Source organism: Gopherus flavomarginatus, chromosome 13, assembly GCF_025201925.1.
Source record: "Gopherus flavomarginatus isolate rGopFla2 chromosome 13, rGopFla2.mat.asm, whole genome shotgun sequence".
Classification (NCBI taxonomy): Eukaryota; Metazoa; Chordata; order Testudines; family Testudinidae; genus Gopherus; species Gopherus flavomarginatus.
Genome location: NC_066629.1, coordinates 10,623,937 through 10,644,090, shown reverse-complemented (window position 1 = coordinate 10,644,090; position 20,154 = coordinate 10,623,937). Strand labels below are relative to the sequence as shown.

General features: G+C 45.9%; 1 protein-coding gene across 10 annotated transcripts in view; it reads left to right on the top strand.

Moving 5' to 3' along the window:
- Nucleotides 1–20,154, top strand: part of PKNOX2 (PBX/knotted 1 homeobox 2) — a 623,477-nt gene that overhangs the window by 375,582 nt on the left and 227,741 nt on the right. For all 10 annotated transcript variants that reach the window (XM_050921671.1, XM_050921661.1, XM_050921668.1 and 7 more), the window contains one exon: nucleotides 4,380–4,519. In XM_050921671.1, the coding sequence (XP_050777628.1) occupies nucleotides 4,380–4,519 (140 nt within the window). The remainder of the gene's footprint in view (nucleotides 1–4,379; nucleotides 4,520–20,154) is intronic.

Below are 20,154 nucleotides of genomic sequence, written 5' to 3'. Positions count from 1 at the left end.
AAGCAGAGAAAAGTATCTCCTCTCATGCTGACCCTTGGATGATATTAACAGTCAGTATAGGGAACCATTTGCTGCAGAAACACAGATTATTGTCAAATTGCACTGGATCTGGAGCATTGCGAAATTTTGTGGTCTGCCATAATTTCTCAGGAATTCACCTCCGTTTGTATAAAGAAATTGAAGTGCAATGAGTAAAAGGAAGAGACATTCAACAGAGTGAGGAAAATCAAATTAAGAAAACGGTCCCCCTCCCCAAACATGTTCAGGAGCAGAGAGGGATTGGAGCAGTTGGTTGGGAAAGGGTAAAGAATTCACACTGCTCTGGAATATTTGTATGGATGTTAAAGTATATTTCTCTGATTCAGTTGGTGACTGCTGCTGAATTGGACCGTTGTTAATTTTGTCAAGTATCAGAGGGTAGCCGTGTTAGTCTGGATCTGTAAAAGCAGCAAAGAGTCCTGTGGCACCTTATAGACTAACAGACGTTTTGGAGCATGAGCTTTCGTGGGTGAATACCCACTTCCTCAGATGCATGTAATGGAAATATCCAGGGGCAGTTGTATATATGTGTGCTAGCAAGCAAGCTAGAGATAACGAGGTCAGTTCAATCAGGGAGGATGAGGCCCTGTTCTAGCAGTTGAGGTGTGAAAACCAAGAGAGGAGAAACTGGTTCTGTAATTGGCAAGCCATTCACAGTCTTTGTTTAATCCTGAGCTGATGGTGTCAAATTTGCAGATGAACTGAAGCTCAGCAGTTTCTCTTTGAAGTCTGGTCCTGAAGTTTTTTTGCTGCAGGATGGCCACCTTAAGGTCTGCTATAGTGTGGCCAGGGAGGTTGAAGTGCTCTCCTACAGGTTTTTGTATATTGCCATTCCTAATGTCTGATTTGTGTCCATTTATCCTTTTCCGTAGAGACTGTCCAGTTTGGCCGATGTACATAGCAGAGGGGCATTGTTGGCATATGATGGCATATATTACATTGGTGGATGTGCAGGTGAATGAACCAGTGATGGTGTGGCTGATCTGGTTAGGTCCTGTGATGGTGTCGCTGGTGTAGATATGTGGGCAGAGTTGGCATCGAGGTTTGTTGCATGGATTGGTTCCTGAGCTAGAGTTATTATGGTGTGGTGTGCAGTTACCGGTGAGAATATGTTTCAGGTTGGCAGGTTGTCTGTGGGCAAGGATCGGCCTGCCACCCAAGGCCTGTGAAAGTGTGGGATCATTGTCCAGGATGGGTTGTAGATCCTTGATGATGCGTTGGAGGGGTTTTAGCTGGGGGCTGTATGTGATGGCCAGTGGAGTCCTGTTGGTTTCTCTCTTGGGTTTGTCTTGCAGTAATTTTGTGTGACCTTTGGATAAGATTTTGAGAGCTGCAGCATTTCTCTCCTTCAACAGGGCTAAGGGTTACTGGTGGGTAGCTGGATGATGACAACAGGAATTGGTGGGAATTATATTTGGAAAAATAAAAAGTTAGAAAATCTAATAAGAAGTGGCTTGTTCCACATTTCAATCCAGATGCTAATTCCTTGGGGTTTGTACTGTTAAATGTACTGACTTTTCAGCTACTTGTTCCCAAAATACTAGTCTGGAAATTCAGTGGTTTGTCTGAATCCTGGCTTCTGGTAGAGAGAGAGGCAAATGGGTGGTACAGTGGAGAGGCACCAGATCTGTACACTTTTCCTAGTGCAAAGAATGTCTTTGTGTTTTACTACAGAGAAAGGACTATCAGGAAATTCCCTGCCTGGTACCAGAGGCCTTGTTGCCAGCCCTACTGTATTTGAGTCTGTGATTGTTTTTGGAGCTTTAGTGACAAAGGGTGAGCAGTGGCTTTGCCATGAGCTGTGAGCGAGGGGCAGTGTGTGGTCATGCTGCCCCTGGAGCAAACTAAGGGGCAGATTGTGGCTCAGAGACACAGTCTCCTCTCTGGATGGGCCCCTACTTACTCTGAAGAGGAAATACCCCCATTCCAGATCCATACCTAGCAGGTCAGCATAGCCAGTGCACAGGGGTGGAGCCAAGGCTTTGACCACTCCCCACATGGCCCCATCCACTCTTCTCCAGTTGTGTAAGGAAGTGCTGTCCTTCTCATGCTGCTACCTGCAATCCAGCACAAGGGGTTAAGGTTGTGCACTCTTACTTCCTTGTGCAGGTGCCACATCTACCCGAGATCAACCATCATTCCTGAAATATGACATTGCTTTGTGGTAATAAGTGTTTCAAGCTGTTTTGTGCTAGTTCAGGGTGGGCGTGAGGAGCCTGACCTTTGCAGGTCAAAGATCTTTGCCCGTAAGGGCAGAGTTTATAAATCAGTTGCTATAGCTCGAGGGTGGGAAGAAATGTGAGCAGATAGGCATGCAGCTTGAAAGATCTGATGTGGTCTTTTGCAAAACATGTGTGCATCTGCAAATAAAAATTGCCTTTTTATATTTGCTTTTTATTGTTCCAGTTTTTTATTTGCTCCCCTTTCTCCATGCTTGTTTTTTCCTCTTCCCCAAACCCCAGTCCCTATCTTTTTGTTTTCTTTTTTTCCTTTTGGCATGGGATGGGATGCAATGGAAGAAATGATTTTTCACCCCAATTTTGGCCAGCTCTGGGCTCCAGCAATGGCAGCAGCACTCACTTACCAGAGCTGGGCTTTCAAAAGAGCTATGCAGCTCTGACTTACTCAGAAAGCTAGGTACCTGGGCCACACACATTGCCTAAATGCAGACTCATAGAGAACCCTTTGCATTGGCCTCCTCTGTCCTGAGAGACATGCAGCCTGGTGTTTGGTGCAGTTCAGCCAAGGCATTAAAGTCAGCATGTGGTTCCATCCTCACTCCAACTGCTAGGTCCAATTCATTGCTGGCCTGCACCTGGTGTCATTATTTGCACTGGTGCAAAGTGGTCAGAAATAGCCCAGCTTTGATGACCTGCCAGTCACATTGTAAAATTCACCTGATAAGGGTTTTTGAAGAGGGGGCTGAGGGTGTCCTGCCTAGAACAATGCAGGGTGGAATAGAGCTTTTGTTGCAGGTAGCTGTCTGGCAGAGCTCCTGTCTAAATGATTCATGCCATGCTCTTGGGCTTGCTGTAATGCTAATAATGTTTAGGGTGCCTAAACTCTTGGAGAAGTGTTGCTTTTTATTATTTACATCAAAATAAATGAGAACCAATAGGTACTCAGAATAGTAGAGATGTACACCGACTTTGCATGGCTGTAAATGATGATAGAAGATGCAGGGCAATGGTGGAGCAGATCTGTTGTTCCTGAATTTCCTGAATTTTTCATGTCAGACCCTTCCTGTCCTAAAAAGACTTAGTCTGGAATCTCAATTAATTCTCTTTGTGGGGAACAGGACTAAAGAATTGTGTGTCTGTCTTTTCTAATGGTTCTGGCATCCTCCAATTATGTGCTACTCCATGGAATAGCTTCCAAGAAACACATTGACACAGAGACACACACACAAAAGACCACAAGGCTATCAAGCATACTGGCACAACCCTCCAAAAAGTTACACAGACACCAATGAGATCAGCAAAACCACAGACAAAAAACATATGGTACATGATAACTAGGGCCCTACCTAATTCATGGCCATGAAAAACGCATCATGGACTGTGAAATCTGGCAGCTTCTGACTGGGTGCCCAGCCCTGCAGGCTGCAGCGCAGAAGGGTAGCAATACCATACCACGCCACCTTTACTTCTGTGCTGCTGCTGGCGGTGGTTCTGAGCTGGGCCCCCGTCCAACAGCTGCTGCTCTCTGGCTACCCAGCTCTGAAGACAGCACTGGCACCAGCAGCAGTACAGAAGTAATGCTAGCAGTACCGCAACCCCCCTACAATAACCTTTGCAGCCCCCCGCACCACTTTTTTTGGGTCGAGACCCCTACAATTACAACTCTATGAAATTTCAGATTTAAATAGCTGAAATAATGAAATTTATGATTTTTAAAATCCTATGACTATGAAATTGACCAAAATGGATCGTGAATTTGGTAGGGCCCTAATAATAGCTCTGTAGAGAAAGGAGACAGACATACCCATACATTCAGAGACACTCACACACATGCAAACATGGACTCACTTGCACAGAGAGATGCACATAGAGGCAGTAACACACAATTCACACACATGTAAATGCACAGACACACACACACAGGAACACAGACATAATGTGAGACTGAGACGCACCCAGAGACATATGAGCAGGACTCAGTGGCACATAAACACAGAGCTACAACCACACACATACAAGCACCCAGAGGGTCACATGCCTATGCTGCAATATTGATAACGTACACACACAAAGTCACAGAGAAGTACCTCCACCACCTTTCACTCACACCTAGATCTGGTTTGTTTTAAACCCCAGTGCTTTCTTGTCTTGTTTTAACAGATGACTGCCACAGCGCAACAGCCGGCTAAGGCACAGCCAGTGCACATCACAACACCCTCGGCAGCAGCCAACACCCCAGTCCCCAGCGCTCCTATTGACCCTCAGGCGCAGCTGGAGGCTGACAAGCGAGCTGTCTACAGGTACAGAGAAACTATTGCCAGGCTGCTCTTTAAAGTTCCTTCCCATCACTAGAGTGGCATGTTGAGCTGTTAGTGCAATCTGGCCTGGGGCTAACATGTCAGCAGGAGTCTACAGAGAGGCATTTGCATCTTTGTCAATAGATTTTTCAGGAGGCAGCTTTCAATTCACTTTAAACTAGGTGAGACCCCTGTTCCAGAGAAATTAAAGGTTCCTACACACCTTTGTGCTGAACAATATGCAGGAGACAGTGACCCCAGTGCACCTGGGATGCTAGAGATCAGGTGATGGAAGATATTAGGATGAAATGCTCAGTGGATACTGGGGAATTCTGAATTTCTTCTGTTACTTTTCCTTCCTAATTTGTTCGGCTTCTCACCTGGTTATTCCTCATACACCACTGGTCTAAAATGACCATGGGATTCACTTATCATTGCTTTTTTAAAGGAATACGGGGATACTATCTGATGCCTGTTTGGTTGCCTCTGTGACATAAATAGTCAGCCAGACCTGCCCTCACACTTGGCTCAACCCGCTGTCCAAGCCCCATCTGGGCAGCAGGCTCACACTAGCAGTCATCACCACATCTCAGGGCAGATAGTTAGCCCACATGATAAACCATGTAATCATCCACAGCAGTGGGCTCATTCTCTCCTTAATCCCTCAGCCATGACAACAGGGTGACCTTTGCATTGACCCTTGTGGGTAATATCCCATCCCTGGCCTCATGTGTAGACACAAGAGGATGAGGAGAACATTTGCTCTTTAAAACTAAAAATTGTCTGTATTGTAACTTGATAGATGAGAAAGCAGCAGTGTCGCTGAGCAGTGATCCCTGCATTGATACTGTAGGCTCACGGGGACCTGGGGATTCTTGCTTCTTCATCTGCCACCTTTACACCTGGCTTTATTTCCTCTTTGATCCAAGGAAAAGATTCTGCCAGTGCAGCTTTCAGTGCATCTGGCCCCCTACTCAACTGGCTGGCATACTGGACAACAGGGTGGGCTCCTTGGTGTAGAGATTAAGAGCTGGATTCTGCCCTGCTCTGTTCCTGTGCAAAATAGGTGACTATCAGACCAGAATGGCAACATTCTGTCCCCACTTTGCTCAGGTATATGGAAGGGCAACTGAGGCCTGGAAACTGAGGAACATTTCTGGTGAAGTGTCTATAGCTGCATAAAAGCTAATGTGATGTCAGTAATTGGGTTAGCTGGTGTTACTCCAGCAGATATTTATGAGAAAAGAAAATATCTGGAATAAAAAAATTGCAGCAGAAAGAGCCTCCCTCTGCAAAATGTCCTCCTCCTCTCCTACGTTATTATTATACACCTCTACCTCAATATAACGCTGTCCTCGGGAGCCAAAAAATCTTACTGCATTATAGGTGAAATCGTGTTATATCAAACTTGCTTTGATCCACCGGAGTGCACAGCCCTGCCCCCCCGGAGCACAGCTTTACCACATTATATCTGAATTCGTATTATATCGGGTCGCGTTATGTCAAGGTAGAGGTGTAGTTATAAAAATATTGATCACAAGCTCTAAGCACTCAATAATATAATACAGGTATCTAGGTTCTGCTCACTGAATGTACCATCCAACCTCAAGAGTAGAGAGTGCTGTGGGGCAGGGCAGGATATTTGGTCAGTTTTAACTGCTCATCCAAGCACTGTAACAAAGGGAGGCTGGTGGTCTTAGAGGTGCAGCTGCAGCTGTTTTTTCCATTGTAAGACAATATTTTCAGCTATTACAAATTTTGCAGACCTTAACCACGTGGGTTGAAATTTTTCATTCTTGTTCTTGGCTTGAGATGTTTTTGTTGTTTCGTTTCTTTTGAAATTTGAGTGAGAACAGTTCAGTTGTTTTTCAGTGAGGTCAGTGACAGGTAGCTTTGCCATTTTTTAAAATAATTTAATGCTTCTATGATTTGGAGAAGGAACTTGAAAGCCAGAGAGATCCTTTCCGCTGTCCCTGTGAAAATTCATCCACATTTTGTCAAGTTATAGGATACAGAAAGTCCTCATTTGTGCATGCACTTTAGAACTTGTTCAACACTGGTCCCTTAGGATACATATACATAGCAAAAAACCCTGCGACATCACATCTCAGAGTCTGGCTCAACTGTAGAGGTTCCTGCTTGGGCTGGAGCCCAGGCACTGAAACCCAGCGAGGCGAGAGGGCCTCAGAGCCCAGATGCCAGCCCAAACTGGAACCTCTACATGGCTATTTTTAGCCTCACAGTGCGAGCCTGAGTCAGTCTATGCTATTTTTAGCCTGTGATGCGTGAGCCTCACAAGCCTGAATCAATTGACCCAGGCACTAAGAGTCACTGATGTGAGGGGTTTTTTGCAGTGTAGATGTGCCCTTAGTTTTATGAATATTTCAGCCAAACTATGTGCACTTCCAGGACCTGCAGAATTTCCTGCATCACATGAGCTAGTGAGCCACATTAAACACAGCGAAATAGATCCTTCTGCTTCTGTTAATAATCCTTTGTACTTAACAAATCTTATTATTGAGCAGGACCTCATATGTCCCTATCCTGGAAAGCAAGCCTCCTCCTTTTACTGGCAAGATTGCACAAAATCACAAAGAACCAGGTATCAAATATGGGAGACCCAAGTCTCTTCCATTTAGTCACACTGCCTCTCAGAATGCATATACCAAATCTGTGCAGTTGGTTAGGATATTTGTAAGATATCCTACCTACCCGCTTTTGAGATGCACACATCAATGAGCACTCTGTAAATCCAAAACACCATTGACATCCAAGAGTCTAAACTCTCAGGCCTTGTCTCTTAAAATGCTACAGCGGCACAGATGTGCTTCTGTAGCACTTCAGTGTGACAGGAGGGATTTTCCTGTAGGTGTAGGTAATCCACCTCACTGAGAAGCGGGATTTGGGTCGAGGGAAGAATTCTTCTGTCAGCCTAGCGCTGTCTACATAGGGATTTAGGTCGGCTTAACAATGCTGCTCAGGTGGTGTGAATTTTTCACACCCTTAACCATAGGCACCAACTTCTGCTCCTGCCAGTGGGTGGTTGACCCCCCGGACCCACCCCCACCCCATCCCTTCCCCAAGCCCCCACACTCCCCCTGCCTCTTCCCACCCCTGTTCCGCTTCCACCCCCTTCCCCAAGTCTCCGCCCCCACCCCACCTCTTCCCTGCCTCCTCCCTTGAGCGCGCTGTGTCCCCATTCCTCCTCCTGGAGTGCCAAACAGCTGTTTGGCAGTGGGCAGAAGTTCTGGAAGGGAGGTGGAGGAGCAGGAATGCGGCACTCTCAAGGGAGGAGGCGGGGAAGAGGCGGGGGGTGCTTGGCTGCTAGTGGGTGCGGAGCACCTGCTGATTTTTTTCCCTGGGTGCTCCACGCAGTTGGTGCCTATGCCCCTGACCAATGTAGTTAATGTGTCATCTCACCCTCTAGTGACTTATTCCTTCACCCTCTCACTTCCCTGGTCCTTCTCCCTTGAACAGAGAGCAACAATACCTGAAGTCCAAAGGCGCAAACAATTTGATGTTTATTGGGGTGAACTTCCAGTAAGCATGATTCCATTTCCTACCTTAGTGTCCCCCTTCCCAGCTCTGACACCACAGAGCCTTGCCTGTGTCCCTGTTCCTGTTCCCATTCCCCCGTTCCCATTCCCCCTTCAGCAAAACATGATCCCAGTTCCCTCATCCCCAGTACCTGTTCCCATTCCCCCCCCCCACCACTTCCTGATTGACTGCAGACTATATAGTAAAACTTGAATTCTGCTTAGCTATACCTTAACCAATCATTTTACGGAAATTTAACTAACCAATCCTAACATACTGTAACATGGTTATTTAACCAATTATACCCCATCACCTTAATTGGTTTATACCTAACAAAATTAATGATACAGCAGACAGAAACAATTACAGAAACAGACAGAGACCGTGCAAATAAACATACAAAACTATACAGAAGTGAGGATTTCACAACTACATCTATACAGACATAAGGGTTTTCCAGCTGTGTCTATTGATAAGTGAGTTCTTGCCAGACAAGATGCTATTAAACTAAGTTTCCTTTTACATCTTCTAGGCTCTTCTCTTTCTCTGGAGGTGATAGGAATATCAGGACAGGATTGTATTCCTAATAGCCCAATAGCACCTTATTTCAATGTGACTAGTTCGGAATGTGTGAATGGGACCATACACTTCCCAGCTTACGGCTGCCTCTGCTCTTAGCCGAAGAACCAGTAAGAGAAGGCCATTACACAGACAGTGGTTTTGATTCTTTCTTTTATACCTCTATAACTAGTGAAGTGATAAGAATACAGCTAAATTCTTAAAGCATAGGCCTTTGCAGACAGGCCTGAATATCTATATCCTAACACAGTGTGCCTAGAGAACAATAGCCTACTACTGCTCCAGCTGATGGCATCAGTTCTTCAGTTCACGTGGTTGAAATCAGTAGTGTGGCTCAGAATGTTCTGAGTTCAAACCTATGCCGGGGGTCTATGGTTTCACATGATGGAATTCTTTTCTTTTACTAGTTTTTTTCCCCTTGTATTCCCTTGTGTGTACACATTATGATGCTAACTTCAGTTACATGATGCTCCGCCACTGTATGCTATGTTAACAGATGATGACACCATTGAAGTATTTGGCCCTTGGGTATGGAACTTCTTCCCTGTGAAATCTCCCTTACTTCCTCTGGCCCTGAATTTTAAAAAACACCAAGTCAGTCTTTCCCCAAAGGTGTTAGAGGTTGTCCTGTATTAGTTTCCTTTTATGATTGCAAATTGCCATCCTTTGTATTAGAACCTTGTCATAGGGCAATCCCACCTGGAGTGCCCTCCAGCAGCAGGTCACAGCATGCCAGGTGTACCCGCCTCACTTTTGCCTTTCAAAAATCCCACAGACTCCACCACAGGCTCCCTTGCCTCAGTAGTACCACTCTTTGGGCCTGGTTTATTACAAAAAAAATCATGCAAATGCTCTAACACCAAGAGTCCCAAACATAGTCCTAAACCCTTCTCTATGTAGCAGAAACACCACCAGTCTCTCTTCTGGGCACACCCCTGCACCAGACTCCGGTGACCTCACCAGACTCTCTGCTGGGCACACCCTCTCACCAAACTCCGGTGTCATCCACCACACCTGTACTCTCAAGGGAAGATGGAGGGTCTGCCAGGGCTCCCCACAGCAGCCAGGATGGCTGTTACCCTGGCCAGGCTCTGGCTTGCAGTCTGGCCATGGGGGCACGGCCTTGAAGCGAAGAGGAGGGGCAGGCCCACAGAGGGGGCAGGACCTCATAGCCCTTCTACTTTCATGAGGATCCAGCATCCCTGGAACACTTCTGCTTCTCTGCCTGTCCCTCTGATCTTTAGCAGCTCTCCATTGCCCTTCCTGATTGATCCACACAGCTCTCCATTGCCCTTCCTGACTGATCCACGCAGCTCTCCACTGCCCTTCCTGACTGATCCACGCAGCTCTCCATTGCCCTTCCTGACTGATCCACGCAGCTCTGACTCAGCAGGTCTCCCCTGTGATGCCTGGGCTCCAGGAATATTCAGGGCTGGGGGCCCTGCTCCGCCAATGTTTGGAGCTAGGTCTCTCCCCCACCTGCCACCTCCATCCCCTCCCCGCCCCCCAAGCTCCGGAGCGTCCCTGCTTGCATGAAAGTGGCGTGCGGCTCTCCCTTGCCTGCCTGTGCTGCCGGCGGCCACTGCTACTGCTGCTACTGCCTACAGCTGTAGCACAAGAGCAACGCCGGCAGGCTCAGGCAGCTGGTGGCTGCTGCAGCACCTCAGGAGGGGAGTAGGAGGCACACACATGCTTGGCAGCCCTTCCTTGGTACCCACCGGGAGAAGACGCCAAGGGGGCTTCCAGCCAGGAGACATCTGGAGTGGATCTCGCTCACCTGAGCAGCTGCTGGGGCTTTGGTTGGGGCTTCGGTGAGTGGTTGACTCTGTGAGCCACCCCTCCCCCACCCACAGCCCCCACTCCTGCCCCACGCTGGGCAAGGGGCAGCCCCATCCCCCACCCCCAGTGAGGCTATAGTGAGGGGCAGCAGCTGGGGAGGCCACACGTGATGGCAACTCCCCTCCCCCGGTATCCACCATAGGGGAGACAAGGGGGCTTCCTGGACCTGAGAAGGGCCCTAGAAGCATGTGCAGTGACAGTGGTGCAGAGTGAGTGTACTGCGGGGGGGAGAGAGAAGAGGGGTTCCTGCCCCGGAGCTTGCTGATGCCAATGGGGAGAGGGTTGAGGGGGGAAGTCCTCTCTGGCCCTAGCCCTGGGGCAGCCTGTCTGCACCCCAAGCTCCTCATCCCCGGCCCTGCAACACCCTAGAGCCTGTGCCCCCAGCATCCCAACCCTGAGCCCCAGCCCTGAACTCCCTCCTGCATTGTGAACCCCTCATTCCCAGCCCCACCCCAGAGCCCTCACCTGAGGGGAAAAACATGCAACTTAAATTTGGTGGTCAGTTTGGGGTATGATCTTGTTTAGCACAATACTTGATTATTTTACACCCTTTAAAGTAAATAATTGATTGTATACAGGTGTCACAAAGTGGGATTGTTCTTAATGTTTTCTCTGAATACCTTGTGGGTGCCTCAGTTTCCCTTATGCATTTCTTAAGGATCTAGGTGGTTGGATAAGGGTGTGTGATTGTTGCAGAGCCCTAGAGGGCCAATGTGATGCCGTCTGCACAGAGAATGGCTGACACCCTGTCTCCTGGCAGCTGATGTCCTAGGCCCCTCCCCTGCAAGGTGCCAGCTGAAGGTGCTGGAGAACAAAGAATTCAGGTGGCTTCTTTGCCTGGAAAAGAGACAAAGGCCAGACGAGGGGCTGGAGGGAGTGTCAGTGCCTGTGCGGATTCGCTGCGGGAAGCGCACAGTGTGGAAGGGGATGCTGGGATGCTCTGGAACTACTCCATATGAAGCCAGTCAGGACTCTGGGGGAGCCTCTTCTCTCTGAGCATACTGTCTCCAGGGCAAGAAGCTTACTCCTTCCTGGGTCTGACCTCGGAGCATTCAGCATCCCCTTCCATACCATGCGCTTCTTTCAGCGAGTTTGCACAGGTGGGGCTCCTGGGAAAGCCAGAGTGCCCTACACCCCAACTCCGCAGTCAGACATGACTCTTACCCAGCCGGTAAAACAGAAGGTTTATTAGGTGAGAGGAACACAGTCCAAAACAGAGCTTGTAGGTGCAGAAAACAGGACCCTTCAGTCAGGTCCATCTTCAGGGATGGGGAGCCAGACCCAAGTTCTGGGCCTCTCCCTGTCTCCCCAGCCAGTTCCAAACTGATAGTCTCTCCAGCCCCTTCTCTGGCCTTTGTCTCTTTTCCTGACAAGGAGGCCACCTGATCTTTTTGTTCTCCAACACCTTCAGTTGGCACCTTGCAGGGGAAACTGAGGCACCCACACAGTATTCAGAGAAAACATTAAGAAAATTCCCACTTCATCACAACAGGTACAACAAAATATAATATACTGAAGCAGGTGAGTGCTGCTTCTGCCTTTCCACTTTTAATTGGCCCTTGTAATCTTGTGGCGCTGGCGCACTGGGGCTTCATTTTATCCCAGCAACAAATTCTTGATCTTCACAAAAGTACATCACAGAAGAAGGGGTTATATTTGTTTTAATTTTAGAAAGTATTTGCTTTTGAGGGAGTATTGATCAAAGAGTGCTTGGTTGTTTATGTATTCAAAAGAGTATTAATAACGTTGATATTCTTAGTTAAATATTTTTTTCTTACAATAGTGATATTGTGCAATAAAGGGAAACTTTTAAATGCTTACAGTTGCCAGTCCATTTTTACATTATTTAATAAAATATTTATCAGCTTACAAGGCAGGCCAGGGTGAGAGGGAAGAGACTTAGACACATTCTGTACACCATCAAAAATTATACAAACCTGCTGCCCCTGCCCTGGGACAAACCCCTTGGGAGTTTTGCTTTGTGAGTTTCCAGATATTGTTAATTACATTTGCATGGCATTTTTATTTATGTATATTATGTAGTTCAGCCCCAGTAGAGCCTGGCAGTGGAAGGTACTTCAAAATAAGAGTTGTTGTTATTCCCCATCCCTCATTTACGTGATGGGTATCTTTGATCTTCACTGGTCATGACCCTGTCTTGTTTAATTTATACTAGCCTTTTTATTCTGCCATGTGCAGCTTGAGACGAGTATAGATGTACTGGACAAAAGAAGAAGAAATGGTCTATGGGAGTTAAAAAAAATCCCGAAAACAACAACAACAACTGAACAATTTCCCCCTCAGTCTTTGCAGAAGCAGCAGGACAAGGGAGATGGCAGTTCTCTCCCCTTGCTGGAAACCCTAATAGAAAGGGAGATTCAGCTGGTGTCGGTAAGCACATCCTGCTGCACAGGCACAAGCCTACGTGCATTTGTTTGAAGGCCACAGTCAGCCTGGGGCTCTTAGACTTTGGGGACTTGTTTTGATGTTTCCAGATTGCTGGCAGCCTGTTGCGGGCACCACTTCTCTCTTTCACTCTCATCTGAGATCAATCTCTTTATTATTTCACCTTTGGGGTTTGTAACTTACTGCTTAATGTTTTTTAACAACATTGTAAGCAGGCTTAATAATTTTAATCAGTGTTAGCAAGCTGCTAACAGCAGCATTTCTCTCAGATACTTTGGAGATGTGCTTGGGGGTTACAGATTAGGGATTTACCAATGTATTTCCAAGGAAATGTTGAATGCTAAGAAGAGGCACTTTCCTATATATTTTATATCAATTGTCAATTCTTTCCTCCCCTCCCCATGTTCCAATATTGGCTGGACATGATGGCAGTGAAAAGTGGAGTTCACTGCACGCGTCCTATTAAAACCAGTGGGAGTAGGTACAAAGGACATAAGTAAAGGTAGGAGTGAGGTCCTGGAGGCCAAATTTAAGCTTCTAAGTAACAGATTAAAGTCCAGGACCTCCATGGTTGAATTCTCTGAATGCTTCCAATTCCATGCGCAGGGCCAGTTAGACAAGCAGAACTGCAGGGTCTCAATGTGTGAATGAGATAGCGGCATTGGGAGAGGGGCTTTAGGTTTATTAGGAACTGGGGAACCTTTTGGGAAAGGTTTCAGACTAGCATCTGTGTTAGTCTGTATCAGCAAAAAGAACAGGAGTACTTGTAGCACCTTAGAGACTAGAGGTATGGCTACACTTGAAACTTCGCGAGTGTGGTCGCAGCACCAGCGCTGGGAGAGAGCTCTCCCAGCACTGCACGTACTCCACATCCTCATCGGGTTTAGCTTGCAGCGGTGGCTCCCAGCGCTGCGGCACTGTTTACACTGGCGCTTTACAGCGCTGTATCTTGCAGCGCTCAGGGGGGTGTTTTTTTCACACCCCTGAGCAAGAAAGTTGCAGCGCTGTAAAGCACCAGTGTAGCCAAGGCCTCACAAATTTATTTGAGCATAAGCTTTTGTGGGCTACAGCCCACTTCATCGGATTGAACAGAGACTGGGAATGGCTCAGTCATTACACTAATTGAATCTATTTCCCCATGTTAAAATATCCTCACACCTTCGTGTCAACTGTCCAAAAAGGGGCCATCTTGATTATCACTTCAAAAGTTTTTCTCCCCTGCTGATAATAGCTTCTCTTAATTAATTAGCCTCTTACAGTTGGTATGGGTACTTCCACCTTTTCATGTTCTCTGCATATATAAATATCTTCTTACTGTATGTTCCATTCCATGCATCCGATGAAGTGGGCTGTAGCCCACGAAAGCTTATGCTCAAATAAATTGGTTAGTCTCTAAGGTGCCACAAGTACTCCTGTTCTTTTCGGGAAAGGGAGAGCCTATACAGGAAGGATGGGCACCACTTAAACCTAAATGGAACCAGATTGCTTTCATGTAAAATTGAAAAGGTAGTAGAGAAACTAAGGGCTGGAGGAAAGCCGACAGACACGGAGGAGAACACAGTTCAGACAGAGATGTCCCTTAGGGGAGGATCTATTAATAAAGATTCTCTATATCCTAGTAAAGAGGAGAGGATAGAAGATGGTAAAGTACAGGTAGGAACTGAAGAGAAACAGTCAAATGAAAAAGAATCCCATTAAAGTACATCACATGAAGGCAGACAACTAAATATTGACACATTTTATAAGTGCTTGTATACAAATCTAAATACTAAGGGCTTGTCTACACTTAAAACAGTACAGATTCAGTCACCATCTCTGTCAATCCGCCAAGAGTCATCGGTATTACATGTTCTTGTAGCAAACCCCAGAACTCTTGGGACCTGGATAGGGCTCATTTTGCCTTCCAGCAGCATATCACTGCTGATATTCTTGGTCTTCTGTAATCAGGTTTCAGACTAGGCTGTGGCACAGTAACAGCACTGTTCATGCGTATGGACAATCTCTAAACTGTTTTCAGCACTGGCAATCCCAAATAACACCTAACCAGGAATAGACAGTGTAGCACTCAGGTGGCTTCCCCCATTCCTTTCACACAGTTCTCAAAGACTCATGAGTTTGTTCAACATCTTCATTAATTATGTAGATGATGCGATGGATTGCACCCTCAGCAAGTTTGCAGATAACACTAAACTGGGAGGAGGAGGGATAGGATGCTGGAGGATAGGTATAGGATCCACAGTGAGCTAGACAAACTGGAGGACTGGGCCAAAAGAAATCTGATGAGATTCAACAAGGACAAGTGCAGAGTCCTGCACTTAGGATGGAAGAATCACATGCACTGCTACAGGCTGGGGACCAACTGGCTAAGCAGCAGTTCTGCAGAAAAGGACCTGGAGATTACAGTGGATGAGAAGCTGGATATGAGTCAGCAGTGTGAACTTGTTGCCAAGAAGGCTAATGGCATATTGGGCTGCATTAGTTGGAATATTGCCAGCAGATCGAGGGAAGTGATTATTCCCCTCTATTCAGCACTAGTGAGGCCACGCCTGGAGTACTGCATCCAGTTTTGGGTCCTCCCACTACAGAAGGGATGTGCAAATTGGAGAGAGTCCAGCGGAGGGCAACAAAAATGATTAGGGGGCTGGGGCACATGACTTATGAGGAGAAACTGAGGGAATTGGGTTTATTTAGTCTGCAGAAGAGCAGAGTGAGGGGGGATTTGATAGCAGCCTTCAGCTACCTGAAGGGGGGTTCCAAAGAGGATGGAGCTCGGCTGTTCTCAGTGGTGGCAGATGACAGAACAAGGAGCAATGGTCTCAAGTTGCAATGGTGGAGGTCTAGGTTGGATATTAGGAAACGCTGTTTCACTAAGAGGGTGGTGAAGCCCTGGAATGGGTTACCTAGGGAAGTGGTGGAATCTACATCTATGATAAATGAAGGGGGGTTAGCTCCCTTTTGTGGATATCCAGCCATCCAGTTAGCTGTAAAATCTCTGTTAATAGCTGTTCTCTACTTGCTTTACCTGTAAAGGGTTAAAAAAAAGCCCATAGGTAAAAGGAAGGGAACGGGCACCTGACCAAAAGAGCCAATGGGAGGGCTAGAACTTTTTAAAATTGGGGAAAAAAACCTTTCCCTTTGTCTGTCTGTTGTTGTTCTCCAGAGAGAGGCGACACAGAGCATGAACAGGGCTGAACTATGCTGTAAGAAGCTTTAAGCCATGCTGTAAGAAGCTTTAAGCCAGGTATGAAAAACCATTAGATCATATCTAGAAACCCCCAGATGTGTAAGTAGATCAGGAAAGGTCTAGGAAGATGCGGTTAGGTTTCTCTCTTTTATTTCTTTGGCTTGTGGAATCCTTTGTGCTAACCCCAGGTGCATTTGTTTTGCTCGTAACCTTTAAGCTGGACCTCAAGAAAACCATTCTTGATGTTTAATTATTATATTTGCTGTTTTTAAATATAGCAATAGCTTAAGTTCCAGCTGTATTTTCTTTCTTTTTGTTTTTAATAAAATTTACCTTTTTTAAGAACAGGATTGGGGTTGGTTTTTTTTTTGTTCCTAAGAGGTTTGTGCACATGTTGTTTAATTAGCTGGTGGCAACAGCTGATTTCCTTTGTTTTCTTTCTCAGCTCCTCCCCCGGGGGCGGGGGGAAGAGCTTGAGGGTACCCCACAGGGAGGAATTCCCAAGTGCGGCTTCCTGGGTCCAAAGAGGTTTTTTGCACTTGGGTGGTGACAGCATCTACCAATCCAAGGTCAGAGAGAAGCTGTGACCTTGGGAGTTTAATACTAGCCTGGAGGGCCAGTATTAATTATTAGAATCCTTGCGGGCCCCCACCTTCTGCATTCAAAGTGCCAGAGTGAGGAATCAGCCTTGACAACATCCTTAGAGGTTTTTAAGGCCCAGCTTGACAAAACCCTGGCTAGGATGATTTAGTTAGGGTTGGTCCTGCTTCAAGCAGGGGATTGGATCAGATGACCTCCTGAGGTCTCTTCCAACCCTAATCTTCTATGATTCTCAGAAATTAAGCCTTGTGAGGCTCAGCACTGTCTCCTCAACTTTTTGGCACACATGTAAACCCTGCACAATGGCTTGTGGGATAATGCAGGCTCCAGCACAGCCAATGTACAGATATGGTTGTGTCACTGGCTGACCAGGTCACACTGGCGTGTCTTCAGGTCAATTCCCTTGTGTAGATCAAAGTAATGGTTGGCTGTATAAGTGTGAATTCAGATGTTTAAACTTGTGGAATGTTACTGGTATTGTTTTCACTTATTTATTCCTGCCATAATGTAATAGCAAACATTTACATGATAAACACCCTTGTAACTAAATTACCGATCATTTGATACACTGACCACGTTTTTTCCATGAAAAATATTCTACACATGATAAATATATATCTTCAACAAAATAGTAATAATGATCATGATAACAATTTTAACCAAATACTTCATTTTGGAATCATTATAAATGTCTACTAGTGTTTTTTTTCTCATTCAAACTGCAGGTAAGTGCCCTAAACTGAGTAATACAGGTTGCTACTTATCATTGCCATTTCTGTCTGCAAATACTGAAGCTGATTTTGTCAGGTCAGTGCAATGCCCCACACTGCCTTGGTGTGCCCAGAATGTGGGGCATGGCAGTTTGGCACTGTTACAGACACATCTCATAGCTGTACAAGGTGCAGCACTCTCACGAGAGCCTGGTGTTTAACTGGACCAACAATGTCCTGTGGTGGCTAGGCATGGTGCTTGAGGTCACCAACCACAGCATTAGTGGAAGCTAAGTCTTGAGCAATTCTTGTTTCAGGATGATCCCAGTCAGGGCCAGTGCAATCATTTAGGTGACATAGGCAGTCGCCTAGGGCGCAAGGATTTGGGGAGTGGCATTTTCTTTGGCAGCAACTGCAGCGGCCGGATCTTCGGCCACCCCAGTCGCTGCCGGCATTTAGGTGGAGGGAGCTGGGGCAGGGGAGCACGGGGAGGGCGGGAGGATGCAAGGTGAAAGTTTCACCTAGGTCACAAAACATCCTTGCACCGTCCCTGATCCCAGTTATGCCACCATGGCTCAGTCCATACCTCATGAAAGTGGCTTCAATGCACGTCACTCCAGAAGCATAAAAGAAAACAAAAGTTGAATGAAGAAAACGGTTGGCCGTGGTTTTGGTTTATAATCTGTTAATGTCTATAATTGTCCAGTATTTGAAAAGTAATTCTCATGAATGAATATGTAAGAATTCGTTAAGTGAGCCTTTTGTGAGAGCCTGCTGTGAGAGTGCTGTCTCTCATTTTGGAGGGAGGATGGGGATGGCAGAATATACTCCTAATACAGACATGTGTACCCCCTGCTTAATGATGTTTGTTAACAAAATAATTGTCTGACGTTTTCATTAAAAATAATTGAATTCAGTGAATGTGGTTTCACTGTCATCTGGCTTGTGAATCACGAGAGGAGTGGTAATAAGTGTTCAGGTTTCAGAATATTTACCAGTGACAAGGGTGCTCTGGCAGTTTCTTTTAATTTAAGGTTTAAATATTCAGAATTTACCAAAAAAGAACAACTATATGGACACTAAGACAAGGTATTGCCAAAACTTGCTTTTGGCTACCAGAAGGTCCTGTTTAATGTCTCATTGGTTGGAGGTGGTATTGTTTGTTGATGGGCCTATGGCCTGTGGTTTGAAAAGTTAATAGACCCTGACTGGATCTCTGCTCTGAAACATACTTGTCTTGGCTTACAGCCTATCTTTTTAAAAATTCATCATATAATTCATATTTTAGTTACATATCCAGATAATATTTAATGAGTCCCTCTGTTCATCACACTGCATTGAAACAAATTAATTTTTCTATCTCACCTTCCACACTCAGGGGAGCTCTCACATAGACTTACACACTTGCACCCATTTATTGAGACAAGGAATGTGGGCCAGACTACCAGGGCCAACCTGTCCTGGCTGGGTATTTCACCATGCTCACACGTTGTAGCTAGGCACTGCAGGGCTGGTAAGGATTACTCCTATCATGTGCCAAACACACACACTGGAAGAAGTAGTTTTGATTACATGCCCTGCTTTGTCACCACAGAACATGTTGGCCTAATCACGCACCATGCCTAGGAATCTCAGGTCATGTGGGGAGTGGGTTCAGCTTAGGCATCATTGCAGAGGATGTGGGTAGTGAATCTGATCACAACTTGAGTCTGGCCTCTGTAGTGCCTCTTTGGGAGCAAGTCCAACTGTGTGCCAAAACCAGGTCAAATTGCACCCTGTGGTGAGACAGCCTGAATTCTGGCATCTTCTGCTTTTGTTGATTTCAGTCCCTTAACATTGTTGTAATAGGCGGTATCTTCCTATTTCATAAAAGGAAGTTGAGGGAAGAGGGGGAATCAATTGCTATCATTCAGGATAGAAAAGAGAACTGGAGCCAGGATGAAGAGTGGAAGAGTTTAATGGTTCACTGGAAACCTTGTATATCACACTGAATGCCTGGAAGTTAAGGGGGGGAGGGATTAAATTAAAATTTCTTTCCTCTGGAGAGCATGACAGTTCAAAACCACATTGGGGGGTTTTCATTTCATGTCAATAAATTTAACAAGGCCCCATTCAATTCAAATTAATACCTGAGCTCCTAGCTTTTATGCTCTGCTCTTAAAGAACAGATAAAGGAAAAATATTTGGTGAACTTAATTTATTCTCTCTCTCCCTCCCACACACACGGACACGCACACGCACATGCACACACACACACACACACACACTCAGAAACCCCAGCAGAATCATTCTGAGAGAGCTATTTTTGTTCAGCAAAAGACAGAAGAAGGGAAGCTGAACGAGGCACATGATTTGCTGCTAGCTTGTGTGTGTATAGAGCAATGTGTTAATAAAATGTATCACTTCCCCCTGATCTGAAATATGGGAAAGAAGTCTGATTTTAATTGGATCATATGGGAGCTTCTCTTTAGTTAATCAGCAAGGCAGCAGCACTAAAGAGCCTCTTTGGCTGAGATTAATGATTGCAAAATAATCTTAGAAGATTTGAGGATCAGATGCACATCTGTGCTAATGGTATTTATTTTTGTAGCGCTCAAAATGAGGTGCTCTGAAGTTTTCACGGCCATAAGCTTGGGATGCCAACATTGCTCACATGTGGCAAAACCATTCAGGAAACTTCGTAGCAGTCCTTATTTCATCACATATTTTGCTCACGCTACTTACTGTGTTGGGCTCTTCAGTCTCCCCCCACTTTTCCCCTCTAAAATACACTAGTTACTACG